Consider the following 15,416-nt stretch of genomic DNA (forward strand, 5'->3'; position numbering starts at 1 on the left):
CACAGGCCAGGCAGGAGGGACCTGGTCTGGAGCAGCTGGAGGAGGCGGCCATGCACATAACATCACTCAACATGTAGAAATATTTTTTTGTAACTCTCAGAATATAAGAATCACCAATTTCTCTGAAAGATGGTACTAAGGCTATACTTTTTTTAATACTCAGTACAGGAATACTGCCAGCTTAAAATGTGATCCGGATATTATTTTTTTTTCTTCACAAAAGCAAGTGTAAGTAATGTTGAAGTAATGTGAGGGCATGAAAGTAGGCACAATACATAGTACTCCTGTTATGGAACAAATTAGTCAGACCACAAAAAAACCTAGAGAAAGCACTCTTCAGGCTTAAAGAATTGGAGCTTTTGTTATCAGAAAAAATTTAAAATTTAATCTAAACACAAGAAAATGATGTATATGGTACAAGACAATATGTCTCAGCTTTGTCCCAACAGAAGACAATCTGTAGGGATTTATGGACATAATGAACTCCAGAGGATGAACACCAAGCCAAAAGGCTAAGAGGAACAGAACAAAACTAAACCAGCACATCTCTACTGTAAAACTAGACAATGATTTTCAAAACCTTGGACCATCCTAGTAACACTCAATGGCTGTGGTTGAGCATGAACACAATTTTTAGGGAAATTAGATTTGAGCATTGGCAAAGTTCTTGAGCACTTACACTTTTGTTTTACTTACATCCTGGCCAGGAGGCCCCTGTGGTCCAGGGATACCAGGTACACCACGGGGACCCTGGTAGGGAGAGAACAGACATACCCAATAACAGGAACAGTACTTATAAGGCGCTTCTTAGCTGAAGAGAAAAAAAATCCTCAACCCAACAGTTACTGGGGAAAAAAAAACTGACTAGAAATTAAACAACTATGAGAGAGTTTAAGAAAAAAAATTAAATCTCATATTGCACTATCACAGTATCAGTCATTGCTGTGCCTCAAGGTACTTCACATGCATCACTAAAGTCAAGCCTCACATACCTTGATTGGAAAGGTAATAATGACTCTTTATAGGAGTCTTTATGTTAATTTTATGATCACAGAGAAAATATGACTGCGCACAGGACTGTAGAGGAGAAAAGAAGGCCCATTCCCTCAGTGCCAAGCTAACAGACTGGGTAGGACTGGCTGTTGGGCTGGAAATTCATGGCAGTATATACTGAGACCACTGTATACAATTATTTGTTTCACACCAATGGATTGCGTCCTTTTAAAACTGCATGTTGAGGAACTAAATGTATTTGGTCAATACTGAAATGCATTCATTTGCATTGAACAAATACTGAAATGCAAATGATATATGTATATATCATTTGCATATATACTTATATGCATATAAGTAAGATATAAGTAAGAAAAATGCTTAAAAATTGTTTATTTTAAACCTTTGAGGCCTTGGCTATAAAGCATAGTGTACCTTGAAATACTTTTTTGAATTAAGGGTTAAAGAAGTAACTCGAATCTTTCTTTTGTAGGGCTATTGATAGGTAAGGAAAAGTTGTCACCATGCCAAGAGTCTCAACCAGCTCTTTCTCACAATTTAATACAACAGAAAAGTAGCTAGTAATGGAAAAGAGAAGTCCCCTTTGGATGGTTAGCCACCCTGTGACCGTACCAGCCTTGGAAAAAAAGAAACTAATTAAACATGCCTTCATGAAATCACCAGTAAAACCACAATTAACGCGGTTGTGCCCTCCTTATAAAATCTGTGTGTAGTTAGAAAGACATACTGTACCAATGACCCTTTGTCTCCTGGGGGTCCCATAGGGCCCTGCAAACAGAAAAGACACAGCAATCAAAACAACTTAAATTTAACACCCTCCCTTGTCTGATCAGGGTGGGTCCTGAAGCACCAAGATAAAACAAATTGGAGGAGGAAGGTCAAGGAAAAGGAGAAAGTCTGACGTGCTGCTCACACAGACACTGTTGCAGTGTGCAGTACTCAGCAGGATGTTTAGGGGAAGGATCAAAGGCAGAGTAAGGAAGAAATTGAGGTGGATCATGGAGGGAAAAGTGTCAGAAAAAAAGAAAGAAAAGAGGATCAGAGGGGCCAGCTGTATACTAACATGATGCTTGTCTGACTGAGCCCTGCACTTCATCACCAGTCATAGAAACATAGACTATCTCAAGTTGGAAGATAACATCATCGAGTCCCACTCCCTGCTCTTCACAGGACTACCTAAAACTAAACCATATGACTACGAGCATTGTCCAGATGCTGCTTGAACTCTGACAGGCTTGGTGCTGTGACAACTTCCCTGGGGGAGCCTGTGCAAGTGACCAAGCACCCTCTCAGTGAAGAACCTGTTCCTAATGTCCAATGTGAACTTCCCCTGATGCGACTTCATGCCGCTCCCTCATGTCCTATCACTGGCCACCAGGGAGAGGAGATCAGCACCTGCCCCTCTGCTGCCTCCCTTGAGGAAGCTGCAGGCTGCGCTGAGGTCACCTGTCAGCCTTCTCTTCTCCAAGCTGAACAAACCAGGTGACCTCAGCCATTCCTCGTAAGTCTTGCCTTCAAGGCCTTTCACCATCTTGGTCACACTCTCACATAGTTTGATGTCCCTCTTCTGTTGATATGCCCAAGACTGCACACAGTGCAGAGGTGGGACTGCACCAGTGCAGCGTAGAGTGGGACAGTCACCTCCCTCCACCAGCTCGCAGTGCTGTGCTTGATGCACCCCAGGACACCGTCGGCCCTTTTGGCTGCCAGGGCAGCTGTTGACACACATTCAACTCTCCATCAACCCAACCCCCCAGATCTCTTTCCGTGGGGCTGCTCTCGGGCCTCTCATCCCCCCATCTGTGTGTATAACCAGGATTACCTTGTCCCAGGTGGAGAATCCTGCACTCATTCTTGTTGAATGCCATATGGTTGGTGACTGCCCAGCTCTCTAGTCTACCCTAATCTGTCTGTGAGGCCTCTCTACCCTCGAGGGAGTCCACAGCTCCTCCCAGTTTAGTACCATTGACAAACTTACTTAATGTACATTCAATTCCTGTGTCCAGATCACTTATAAAAACATTGAAGAGTGCTGGCCCTAAAACTGAGCCCTGGGGAACCCCACTGGTGACTGGCCACCAGCCTGATGTAACCCCATTTACTATATTCTTATTAAATCATGTTTGTAACGCTCTTCAGCGTGGGTGAGCTGATGAATCTGAGCTTGTGTGGTTGAATCTTAGTGAGTTTCAAGCCAGATGAGTTGGTGTGTTGGAGAGGTCTGGGTGCCAGCAGCTGCGGGGTTGTGAGACTATGAACCCAGGGGGCTTGCAGGTCTGGGTGCCAGCAGCTGGAGGACACTGGGGTGCAGAGGCCTGGGTACTGGGCAGAGTAGTTTTCCAAGACCAGCTGCTGGAAAGATCCATGTTTCATGTATAAATTCCAACAGTGGCCTTCAAACCTCATCAGCCAGAGAGGAGGAGAGGGATCGAGACATTCTTGCTTATATTTCTGCTGTTAAGGTTTTTGTTAAGTGTTGATAAAGGCATTATTCACTGCATTGGTCTGTGTGGCCGTACACATGTGTGTATGTGTGTGCACTGAGTACACATATGCCCATTGGCAATATGTGCTCAGCCTCGCTCCTGCCTGGACCTGGGGACACAGAACCACAGCACCCTCGCATCTGTTGGCCCGGACTGGAAAATTCCCCCAGGTTCTGAAGACCACTGTATTCAGCTAACTGTAACACAAGGAAAAGCATCTCATGGGACCTGTGTGCTCTTTAAAAGACGTTAAAGCAGGGAGTCTAGTGGGCTTGCATATGCTATTTTTGGGGGGATGCAACTTAAAAATGTGCAACTTGGTGAGCTGCTAGAAAGTATTCACTTCTACAGGAACACCACAGAAGTGATGCAGTACCCATATCCAGCACGGATGAGTCAAGCTGGCTTTCCAAACACACCTAAAACAAGGCTTGAACTCACATCTCTGGGGCTGTGTTTGAATAAATTGGCTTGCACTATGACTCCTCTCCCTTTGGTTTCTATTTCAGGCACATTAATTCGCTAATCCTTGTACAGTCCTCCATGCAAGACACTTTAATGCTCTGCTCAAGCAAAGGCTAAATACATAATTCTGAACCCATAGCAATATGAACAGGGCAAGGCAGAGCAAAAGCAAAACCCTTCTACTTACGCAGCACACACGTTCTTTAGGCAACTTCAGCCTAAGTATGTGAATCGCCCCATTTCTCCAAGCAGTCCCCTCTTCTGCTTATGGTTCAGTTGGGAAGAACACATTCTGCTAATACTCATTTTATGGCTCTGTGTTCTTTTGCAGACAAAGTGAAAAAATCCTCATCTCTATATACCTTTTTTTGCAGGGAGCAAAGCCTGGGAAAGGCTAAGGGCACAGAAGGAAACAGGGTGAGGACTCCAATTAAAAAGAGTTGCTGGCTCTCAGCTCTGAAGCTGAAAGTATTATACACACAATTTTGTCACATTGCTAAAAAGGGTATAGGCTGACACCTTTAATTCAGTGTGTTATATGCACTGAAGCAGCTCCACTAACTTTATTCTGTTTTTTTCTGTGGGACTCAGTCTTTGTGAAAACCTGGTGGATTCAAGGTTATACAGTGTTTTACAAATTCCAGAGTCTTTGCACTGGAGCTGAGGTTACGATGAGTCTACAGTGGGAAAAAACATGAGTCTACAGTGGAGAAAATAGTCATAATAGCTGGCCAAAAAAAATAATTAAAATAAAAGTGAGGCAGATTAAATAAATTAAATCAAATCAATCGGGAATAGTGTGGTATGTAGATGGCTACTCCTCCTGACAGTGGTCAAGCAATCATAACACAGAAAAAAGTAGTCTTCTGATGTGAGACAAGGGATGTCTACATTTGGAGTCAAGTTCTTAGTTGTTTGTGTTCACAGATACGCAGAAGCTAAAGCCCCAGTAAAGAATAGCTTTGTCATCTGGAGTACATCAGGATGCAGAAGTGAACTCATCTACCCCTGTACTGAATCTAAAAATCAGTAATTAAAAACTAGCCACAGCCTAGTGACTTTCAAACAAGCCAGATACTCATTTGCTAATTTCATTTTAATTTTAATGTTAATGGCTGCACATTAAGAACTGCAAGAACACCACTGTTACTTAGATAAATGATAACAAATAATACCCAGCAAATCTTCAGTCATCAGTAACCCTGTGAGGACCATCAAGGCCATGACAGTCACAAAGTGAAACATGACTGACCCAGTCTGTTTTATCTTACACAGTATTCAGCATGGTGAAAACAAATATTTAAGTGGAGGTACACCTCAGAAAGCTGGATTTGTCAACCAGTATTAAACAGCAATATGACTGGTCAGCTCAAGGTAATTTCCTATACTAATTGGGAAACTTAAGATAATCAGAGCATGAAAACATTGACTGTGATTGGTACAATACCACGGCATGTACAAGGGGTTGCAAAAGAATGCAAGGTCTCAGATGTCCTCTAGCAATTACGGCTAGGAATAAAGTTTTGTTCCTCCTAAACATATTTCACTTGCAAATTCAGTGCCTCTCTGGAGGACTCTGAGCAGGATTACAGTCAGAGCTCTCCCAAATCCCCCTCATCTCAAGGAGTTGTACGTGACAAGTACTGGAATGATCGAACCCCAGTGATATGAAAATCCCAGCTTTCCAGAGCAGACTCCCAGATACACCTTGTGGCCTACTGATAAGTAGGACATGAGGGCAGAGCTGGATGATGTCCAACTAAATATTTGTGGGAAATTAGGAGGACAATGGCTGCCTTGGAATGCAGCAATTTAAGCAATCTGATTTTGTATTTCCCTATCAGAGTGCTGACTGTCACTGATGTGGGCATGAGTGTCACACTCATCTCTTCTAATAGGGTGACCGCAAGATTACATCTGGATGGTATACTAGGCCTGCTGGTTCAGCACAGATCTCAACTCACATCCACAGCCAACGCGTCAAGATGATGTAGAAAAGTCAGGAGGAACAGCCCATCGTACCAATCACTCCTATAGCGTTTTTCCACCTTTCTTTTTCAATTAAACCCAAATGCATCAAAAGCCTTCTCAACAGACATGCAGACATCTGAGCTCTGAACGGCAGCCTCTGGACTAGTTTGTGGTTTGCACCTTCAGAGGGTGCAATGTCCCACTGGCTCTTGGCACAGCTGTGCACAGGTAACACATTCCCCAGAGGGTGATGTGTAAGTTTTCACCTTGCTACAGGTTGTAGCAGGACCGGCTACTTACAGGGGGTCCAGCCAGCCCGATTCCTGGCACGCCTCTGTCTCCTGGCTGTCCAGGGAGGCCAGGAGCTCCCCTCTCACCCTGAAACAAAGGAAGAAGTTGAAGTCTTTGGACACTGTTGAGAAAATGTGATGAAATACAATCAGATTTTACAACCGAACGTAACATTGATACATCCTGACCTAGTCCTGCCCACAGAGGGACAGTATCAGGTCGTGGCAGGATGGGGATATGGCCCCGTTACTGTCACATCATGACAAGAAAACTGTCCCCTTCACACGAGCTGCAGCCCACCTCTGTGAGGAGTCACACAACGTCCATGTGTGCCACATCACATAACTGAGTGGGAGCACAGCTTCAACAAGTATTTTAATTTATTTTGGTGCACAGCATCCAGTTTCCAACCTTTGCAATTCTGTGCAGCATATTAGGCATTCTCCTTGGCTTGGGGAAACTCTAAGCACCATAATACACATTTTTTTCTCTGTGTTTCTACGGTAGATAGCTAACCTGCAAACATTGCTAAATACAGATTATTTATCTGGGGAACAAAGAATTGGGGATGGTTTGGTTACATCTTAATGTTCTGCTTTACCAACATAGGCCTACTTACACAGGTGAATTATTTTTTTTGTAAAAATATGTCAACAGCTCTACCACTCTTTCTAGAGGACTATACGACAAAAGGAGAGCCCTCCCTTCTAGAAAACAGGATTCTCAATAATAAAACCTGAAGAGCACAGAAAGCTACTCGACACTGTTTCATGCACATAGTAGACACAGTTAAAAAAGAATTCAGCTGCAACACTTAAATTTAATGTCTATTCTTTTGTTACAGGGAGAAATTAAATAAGATTTTTATGGATTGTATTGGAGTTGTGAGATGCGATCTCACGTTGGCAGTAGACTTAAAACAATGAAGCTTATTTATGTTATTTATTATTACATTATTTCCAGCTATATAGAAGCATGATAGAAAAATTGTTACCCATGGATTCTGCCCACCCAAATTCAGTCTGCAATATCTCATTATTTTTTTCCCTTTACTTATTCTTAAACTAATCTTATATTACAAAGAAACAATACTGCAAGGACAGTGAAAGAAAATGTTTCTGATTAGTTCAAACAATCCAGCAGATCCCTTATCTGTTATTTTATTCAAGAACATAATTTCAATACAAAAAGTTCAATAGTATTTTCCCATGCACAATTACGATTCTTAGCTTCTTGTGTTGATGTTGAATAGAATATTTCATGAGATTTCATTTAGTGTTTTTTTCTTTTATATTAATTCTCAGTCTATTATTCTGTGTGTGTTCTGAACTGTCAAAGATATATATACCACAGACTGCAATACATTTATACAGAATGCAGCAAAACAAAAAGAAAACATTTCATAGAAGTTTGGTTATTTAAAAAATATGGGACCTAGATGGATCTAGTCTCATACTGTTATATTCCTATTCATATCAAATTAAACGATCTATATCAACATCTTATTCTTCTTCCAGTCCAGATCAGGACATGGAGAAGGAGACCCCACAGCCTCTCTGGGCAGCCTGTGCCAGGGCTCTGTCACCCTCAAGGGAAAGAGGTTCTTACTCATACTCATAGGGAGCTGCCTGTGCTGTGGTTTGTGCCTGTTGCCCATTGTCCTGTCGCTGGGCACCACTGAAAAGAGCCTGGCCCCGTCCTCTTGATACTCCCCCTTAAGATAATCGTAGACACCGATAAGGCCCCATCTCAGTCTTCTCTTCTCCAGCATAAACAGCCCCAGCTCTCTCAGCCCTCCCTCAGACGGGAGATGCTCCAGTCCCCTCACCATCCCTGTAGCCTCTGCCGGACCCTCCCCAGCAGTTCCCTGTCTCTGGAACTGGGGAGCCCAGCACTGGGCACAGCACTCCAGGCGCAGCCTCCCCAGGGCAGAGCAGAGGGGCAGGGTCACCTCCCTCCACCCGCTGGCCACGCTCCTCCTCATGCCCCCCAGGGTCCCACTGACCTTCTTGGCCACGAGGACACGCTGCTGGCCCACGGGCAACTTGCTGCCCACCAGCACCCCCAGGCCCCTCTCCGCAGAGGTGCCCCCCAGCAGGGCACCCCCAGGCCGTACTGGTGCGCGGGGCTGTCCCTCCCCAGGGCAGGACCTTACACTGGCTGACCTTCCCCAGGCTCCTCTCTGCCCAGCTCTCCAGCCTGCCCAGGTCTGGCTGAACGGCAGCGCAGCCTCTGGGGTACCAGCCGCTCCTGCCAGGGCTGTATCACCGGCAAAGCTGCTGAGGGTGCCTCTGTCCCTTCCTCCAGGTCACTGATGGGTGAGTTGGACAGGACTGGACCCAGCAGTGGCCTGGGGAACACCGCTGGCTACAGGCCCCCAGCCAGGCTGTGCCGCTGGTCACAGCCCCCTGAGCTCTGCCCTTCAGCCAGTTCTCAGTGCCCCTCACTGTCCGCTCACCTCACCCAGCTTCCTGGGCTTGCCCATGGGATGCTGTGGGAGACAGTGTCAAAAGCCTTGCTAAAGTCAGAAAAGGTATTTTAAATATGCTGGAAGTAATTGTAAACGTGGAAGGTGAACACACCTAATTATTATCTTAATATTTACATCTACAGAAATGATGTAAAGAATAATAAAGAATGAAGATAGGAACCTCCTAAAAGGCTAAAGTTCATTTTTTGAGTGTCAGCTTCACAATCTCTTATTTTCCAGTGAAAAACAGACCATGTTTTCACCATAACTTTTTCCTCCGTCCCAGGATTAAGAGTAGCAGTCCACAATATAGTCCATGCTCACCTTATGTCCAAAAGGTCCTGGCAAACCTGGTGGGCCTCTTTGCCCCTAAAGTGACAGAGCAAAACCAGAAAACAGTCACCATGCAGCCAAACAGGAGCCTGAACTTTGAGACAGTCAAGGTAGCAAGTATCCCCCCCACCGCATTCCTTGCCTCGCACAGCTCTGGCATTATTTCGCTGACAAAGCCTAAGCCAATTAAATCTGCTAACTTTGCTAGAATTAAATGCTTTTAGGGAACTTCCATCAAGCTAGTAATTTTTGTCCTGGTCACAAGAACAGCTACTCCTCGCAGAGGCCTACATTTTCCATGGCCACCATGGCACACTGCAGGGGAGTTTAATTTTCAGAAATACAGCTTCAGTTCTCTCTGCCTTCTTGGATGCAGCACTGTGCTCTGCAGTGTTCTGCATTCAGTTAGCCAGCCTGCCAGTGCTTGTAACAATGCATCCCGACTGCCACACACCCACTGTTCTCCTGCAGAAGTCACGCTTGTCTGTCTCACATTGACCTACTCAAGCGCAAAGCCTGCCAGCAGTACTTACCTGTTCTCCATCTTTACCCTTACCAGGCAATCCTGGCTCTCCAGCAGGCCCTGGCTTACCAGCTGGCCCAGGTAAACCTACTTCTCCTTCTTTTCCAGGATCACCCTGCAGAGGACAATCCAGCAAAACTTTCAGTAACATACTAAAGACCATTCCTGTCTCAAGTCTTTCACTGGGACTGAGAGATAGGTGTTTTTTCTAGCCTTCTCCACTGAATTTCTCTCGCTATCATACGAAACCCTCTTCTACAGGAAGTTTTTTCCTTCAGTCAACTCACAGCATTTGTAAATTTAAGAAAAATAAAAGGAGACTTCAAAATTTTTGGGAGCCAGCTGCATGAGGGAACCCTTAGTCCACACATGACCCTGAGGTAGATCTCAGTAACCTGCAATTTGATTTGACTGAAGGGGCTAGGATTCATCCCATTTTAAACCCTATATATATGCATATATATGGGGCCATGTTTCTCATTAATCATTCCTACTCCAACAAACAAAGATCTGGACTACACCCTGCTGGGCACTGTACAACATATAAACAAATTACAACCCCTGACCTCAGAAGGCTCACTGCCCACCTGTAAGATGGGACATAACAGGTAGGCAAGGCAGGCAAAAGGTAAAAGAAGATGCACTGGAAAGCTGAGCTAATGGTCCAGGTACAACAGCTTATCATGAAAGCAGAAATCTCAGTTTCCTAACCATGAAAGCCAATTTTTCTTCCAGCTTTGGATTTACAGTGGTGAACAGGAAGTTCTTAAAACACCAAATCCCCTCTCATCAGCTGATGAGGGCAGCAGAAGATCATAATTGCAATATGTGTAGCAGCGACTTTACTGTATTCAGTTGTACCTCACTGGTTTTATTAGGTAAATTAAAAAGCTTGCAACAGGGTGAAAACCTTGAAAACAAGGAGTTGCACCAGGGGAGTTTACATTGGATATTAGGAAAAATGCCTTCACCGAAAGGCATATGAACAGGCTGCGCAGGGAAGTGGTTGAGTCACCATCCCTGGAGGTATTTAAAAGATGCACAGATGTGGCACTTAGGGACATGATTTAGCAGTGGACTTGGCAGAGCTGGGTTTAGGGTTGGACTTGATGATCTTAAAGGTCTTTTCCAGCCCAAATGATCTAATGAACCAAGGTGTTAACCATCTATGAACCTATGAAATAATTTCCCAGTTCAGACTGCTTTTGTCCCAGGTTACTTAAAATGCCCAAGAAGAAAAGCAACAGATCCATGAAAGAACAAATGTACCTTTTCCCCCTTTGCTCCCTCCTTTCCTGGTAGTCCAGGGTCTCCAGGCACACCCTGGAGAGAAAAGAACTTTAAAGCTTAAAACTTTCTTTTTAGGCAGTACTTGATCCTGAAGTGAATGGATAGACCTGTGGGTTCAGTACAATCTATCTCAAGGATTAGCAGCAGTTTTACATTTCCCAGTACAACCTGTAATCCAGAGAACACCACAGAAGAGCTGTGTACCAAATCCTTAAAGGAGTTATTTTTTTCAGTATAAAAAGAGCTGAACAGCAAGAGCAGAAATTGAGCTAATCCCAGATTTGTGCATTCTCCTTCTACAAATAACTATTTTTTTTTTTCATTCTGTGAAATCCTCAGCAGTTCCTAATCCATTACCAACAAGCCCTCAATCACCATCTCTGTATCAGAGAAGCCAGTAGTCTCACAATATTAATTTTTTATGGCTACTGCTCTCCAAAGCTATACACTGAAAAACATAGCTATGTTCATTTTACCTTCTATTTCAGTTTTCAATCCTTTTCACATCTTGGCAGATCTCAAAGGATTTCTTGTCAAGATATAGATGATTTAGAGCTCCAAATTAAATACTGTAACTTCCTAACTCACCAAAACACATTTTGGAGTGGTACTTCATTTTAAGATGTGAAATGATGTCTTGGCACCAGTAAGATTGGATTGACCTCCCCACAGAATATATGCGATAATTATTTTCCTTTCTGCACCAGTAAAAATTATTTCCAAATATAATAGCTTTTATAGGTAATATATTTGTATTACTGGTATAGAAGTTTGCATAAAGGAATATGAAACTGAAAAAGGTCTTCATTTTCAATGTCATCTTTCAGTTTGAAATTAAATCACTACATTAATACAATTAAATCAAATGTATCTTAACAATTAGTAGAAAAGCAATTTTAGATTTCTTGGATTGCCCAGGTAATAAAAAAGATCCCTTTGTGCTAAACCACTGTGCCTGAATACATTGTAACATGGGGTCTAACAGCTGGTTTTCACTTACTCTGGTGTAAACCCAGAGAAACCCCAGGCACTAGAAAGAAAACACACTGGTGAAGCAGGGAGTAGACTTTTCTGCACACATGAAAAACTCTATCATGCACAACTTAAAAATGGTGATGAACATCTACTGAGGTAAGGAGGACACCATATTGGTTTCAAGGCTCTGACTGCAGGATCAAATCCTTACATGCAATTTTTATATCAAGAAGATATGTTTTCAAAAGGAAAGGACACATGAAAACAAGGGAAAGGAAACAAAACCAGAGACAAAATAAATATTGCCATTTTTCTTTCGAAAAGCTGGCAGCAAATATTGCTTTTGACAATTTGGTAAAGAATGTAGCGGCTCCATGCCTTCTTCTTGCTCCAAATGAATATGAGAATATGTTTCATGGATATATCATTCCCAGGTGCTTTCAGATCTTTTAATTCAACCATTAAAAAAGTATAATGAAACACAGCCTTTTGAACCTGATATTAAACCTGTGGAAGGGAAAACTAAATATATTAAATGAAGAAATCAGGGCACAGATGGGAAAACAAATACAGTGGTGCATACATACCACATTTCCCGGCAAGCCTCTTGGACCTGGGGGCCCCGATGGTCCAGTCACACCCTATTTTAAGAAAATGAAGTGTATGTGAATGTGTAATTCACAGCTTGTACCATCATAGAAACAAGATGTTCCAAGTAGGATCTGAGTTCATGTCAGAGATGTTGTACATGTCATGTTGTACAAGAACAAAGCAAAACCCAGCATTTTTGGGAAACAGTTTGTAGCGTAAAGAAGCAGGAAACAATACAAAATGGATGAAGACTCTCTTTGGGAGCCCAGCAATACCTTCCAAAACCCATAAATCTTAAGTCTAGCTGAGATACAGGAAGAAAAGTCTGGGCCTGAAACATCAAAAGAACAGAGTAAAGTATGTTGATTTATCATCAAAATAAAAATCTAGGTCAACAAAATACTCTTTGTTGACAATTTTACCTTTCTCTACTCTGGGGAACAGAACCTAAAAACACTTATTTGCAATAAATAGATGAACAGGACAAACCATTCAGACTGTTCTTGTTCTAAATCACAGCTCTTTTCTGTCTGCAAATGAAAGCTTTTTAGGGTAGGAAAGCCCATCTGTGTCCCTAAAAATGCATGGGGAACATGAGAGGACATGTATTTGGGGACTTATGACCCCATAGAGATGTATGTTTGGGGTTACCTAGCTATATTTAGACATTTTCCTCTGTGCTTGGCTGTATCAGGTTAAAGTTGCTACCTCTATAGTTGCTCATCACCCTGCACTGGCTGGGATTCACCTGTCATTACAGCTTGGCAAGGAAAAGGCTCTCTATTAGCGTACCTAATCCATTTAGGGCCAAAACAGACAGTCTATCTAAAAATATTTGCATCACCAAACTGAAATAATCAGTGTGACTTGGAGTACAAAGAAACCCCTCCTGCTGGAAGGGCTGGGCAGTAATATCTTCCAGAAGGACAACACAAACAATTGGGAGACGATGAAAATCTTCCAAAGCACAGCTCTTCACAAAATTAATGTCTATCCATTGCCTTAGCTCACTAAAAAAGAATTAAATGTTTCCTCAGTTCTGCGTTATTTATAGTCCCTGGTCTACGAGCCAACAGAAATATTTGGAGCAGTGGCAAATCTGTGAAAGGATGGCAAGAAAAAAAGATGCCAGCATATACCTGCATTTCCATATAATGTCCTCCAAGCCACCAAGTTGTACAAAGGAATAAAACCAACAAATCAATGGACAGGTTTGGTGGAAGGGGGACTTTTCTTTTGACTTCCCCCCCACACCCCAAAAAAAAAAAAAACAACACAAAAAAACCCCAAAAACAAACAAACAAAAAAGATTAAGGAGTCCTTCCACGAAAAGTGAAAGAGAGCTGGGAACAGGCAGTTCAGAGTTTAGCATCAAAGCACTGCTAGAGACAACATCTAAGCACAAGCCCAAGACGGAAAACCATGAACACAAAGGTGGAAGAAGAAATTTCAGTTCTCCAGGACGGTTCATTTGTATTTTCTATTCCCTCCTTCTCCCAGACACAAACATCATCTCTCTCAATCATTATTTCGAAGAGTCTTTCAGTCTTTCTTCTCTGCTTGCAAAGAAAGTATGTGGCCTTTTATTCAGCTACAAAGGGTTTATAAACTCTCACATCAATAAAACAGGACTTGAATCCTTTGCTGTTCTTTAGTGCCCAGTCAGGCAATAGCAGCACTCCCTACAACACACGACTCAAAAAGTGGTATGTGATGATGCCTCTGGTGATGAGCCTGTATCAAAGAAAGCAGAATTGACTAAGAAGCCTAAAACCAACTGTGATCAAAAACTAAATCAGGCTGCTGATGAGAAGTGAGGTCCCTGCACCAACTGGCTGCCTTGCCTTGGCTGATATCACAATGCAATAACAAGCTCTGCCGGCACCTCACCCAGAAAAGAGGGCATTGTATTAGACAGAGCCAACAGAAGATGCACAATTCGGTTGCAGTTCTGTTGCTTTCCCTCACCTTCCCTTTGCAGCTATGGAACTGCAGTAACAAAACTTGAGCTACCTGCTTTCTGAGCCAAGGAAATGGTCCCCACGCTCTGTCACTCTAACGGAGCCTGTTGGCCACATTGGAAATATCTGGCTGCTGCTCCCACACAGAAGGTGCTGGGCTGCGCGGGCACTGATCCGTTTCATGCAGCTGTGCCTGTTTGCCCACAAGCAGCGACTCTTCCAGCTGCAGCTTAAGATGTGCTCTGTGCCCAAGCAGCCTGGGACTGCGAAACTGCAAGGCTTTGACTTCAGTGTCCCTTCAGGTGTGTTACTGTCAGGGAAAAAAGCTGCAAGGGAAGCAGCTACTCACAGTCTCTCCAGGGGCTCCAGCTTCTCCTTGGGCTCCTTTCTGCCCCTTTACGCCCTGTGTGGAAAGAATAGATAGCAGCGGATTAGAGATGGGACAGGAATGCCTGCCAGATAAAAAACTTCAAGATTCCTGAACGTGCACTAGGCAATGGTTTTCGTTAATCAATACACAGAGGAGTTTAATGGCTAAGGAAATGGCTCCCAGTTCTCTCTGCAGCAAGAAAATGAAATACAAAAAGAAAAGCCTGAGACATAAGAAGAATTAATAATGACTGATGAGCTCAGAAGCTGTTTCTCAGCATAGGATGCTGAAACTTGCAGGCATTCACCTGGGCAAAACTCCTACCCTCAGGCCTTCCAGCTACTTCCACCTGAACTCTGGTGGTGTCCCTTCACAGAGAACATTTTGCCTGCGGTTCTCAAATACAAACACCAGTCATTTAGAAATGGTCAAGACAGATCACAGTGTTTGGCCCGGTCCTGCATACCACGTAGCCCTTTCTTGAGGATTTTGCCAGAACAGAGCCTACACACCAAACAGTCCCCCACTTAGCAGATGTTAGTTCAAACTTGCATGGTATTACTTTTTTTTTCACAATTCTAAAACTGCTGTCAACCTGTCAAAGCTGTTGATGCCCGAGCAAGAGCTGATTATATGGCTTGGGCACAGCACATACCATGGCAGAGTGAACGCCTAC

At 43.3% G+C, this 15,416-nt stretch overlaps 1 protein-coding gene across 2 annotated transcripts in view; it reads right to left on the reverse strand.

The window, feature by feature from the left end:
* Nucleotides 1–15,416, reverse strand: part of COL22A1 (collagen type XXII alpha 1 chain) — a 237,065-nt gene that overhangs the window by 35,940 nt on the left and 185,709 nt on the right. For both annotated transcript variants that reach the window (XM_080381170.1, XM_080381171.1), the window contains 8 exons: nucleotides 14,720–14,773; nucleotides 12,406–12,459; nucleotides 10,823–10,876; nucleotides 9,564–9,668; nucleotides 9,022–9,066; nucleotides 6,237–6,314; nucleotides 1,747–1,782; nucleotides 697–750 (listed from right to left, as the gene is read on the reverse strand). In XM_080381170.1, coding sequence (XP_080237296.1) covers nucleotides 697–750; nucleotides 1,747–1,782; nucleotides 6,237–6,314; nucleotides 9,022–9,066; nucleotides 9,564–9,668; nucleotides 10,823–10,876; nucleotides 12,406–12,459; nucleotides 14,720–14,773 — 480 coding nt within the window. The remainder of the gene's footprint in view (nucleotides 1–696; nucleotides 751–1,746; nucleotides 1,783–6,236; nucleotides 6,315–9,021; nucleotides 9,067–9,563; nucleotides 9,669–10,822; nucleotides 10,877–12,405; nucleotides 12,460–14,719; nucleotides 14,774–15,416) is intronic.

This window comes from Falco punctatus (genome assembly GCF_963210335.1).
Source record: "Falco punctatus genome assembly, chromosome: 3".
Taxonomy (NCBI): domain Eukaryota; kingdom Metazoa; phylum Chordata; class Aves; order Falconiformes; family Falconidae; genus Falco; species Falco punctatus.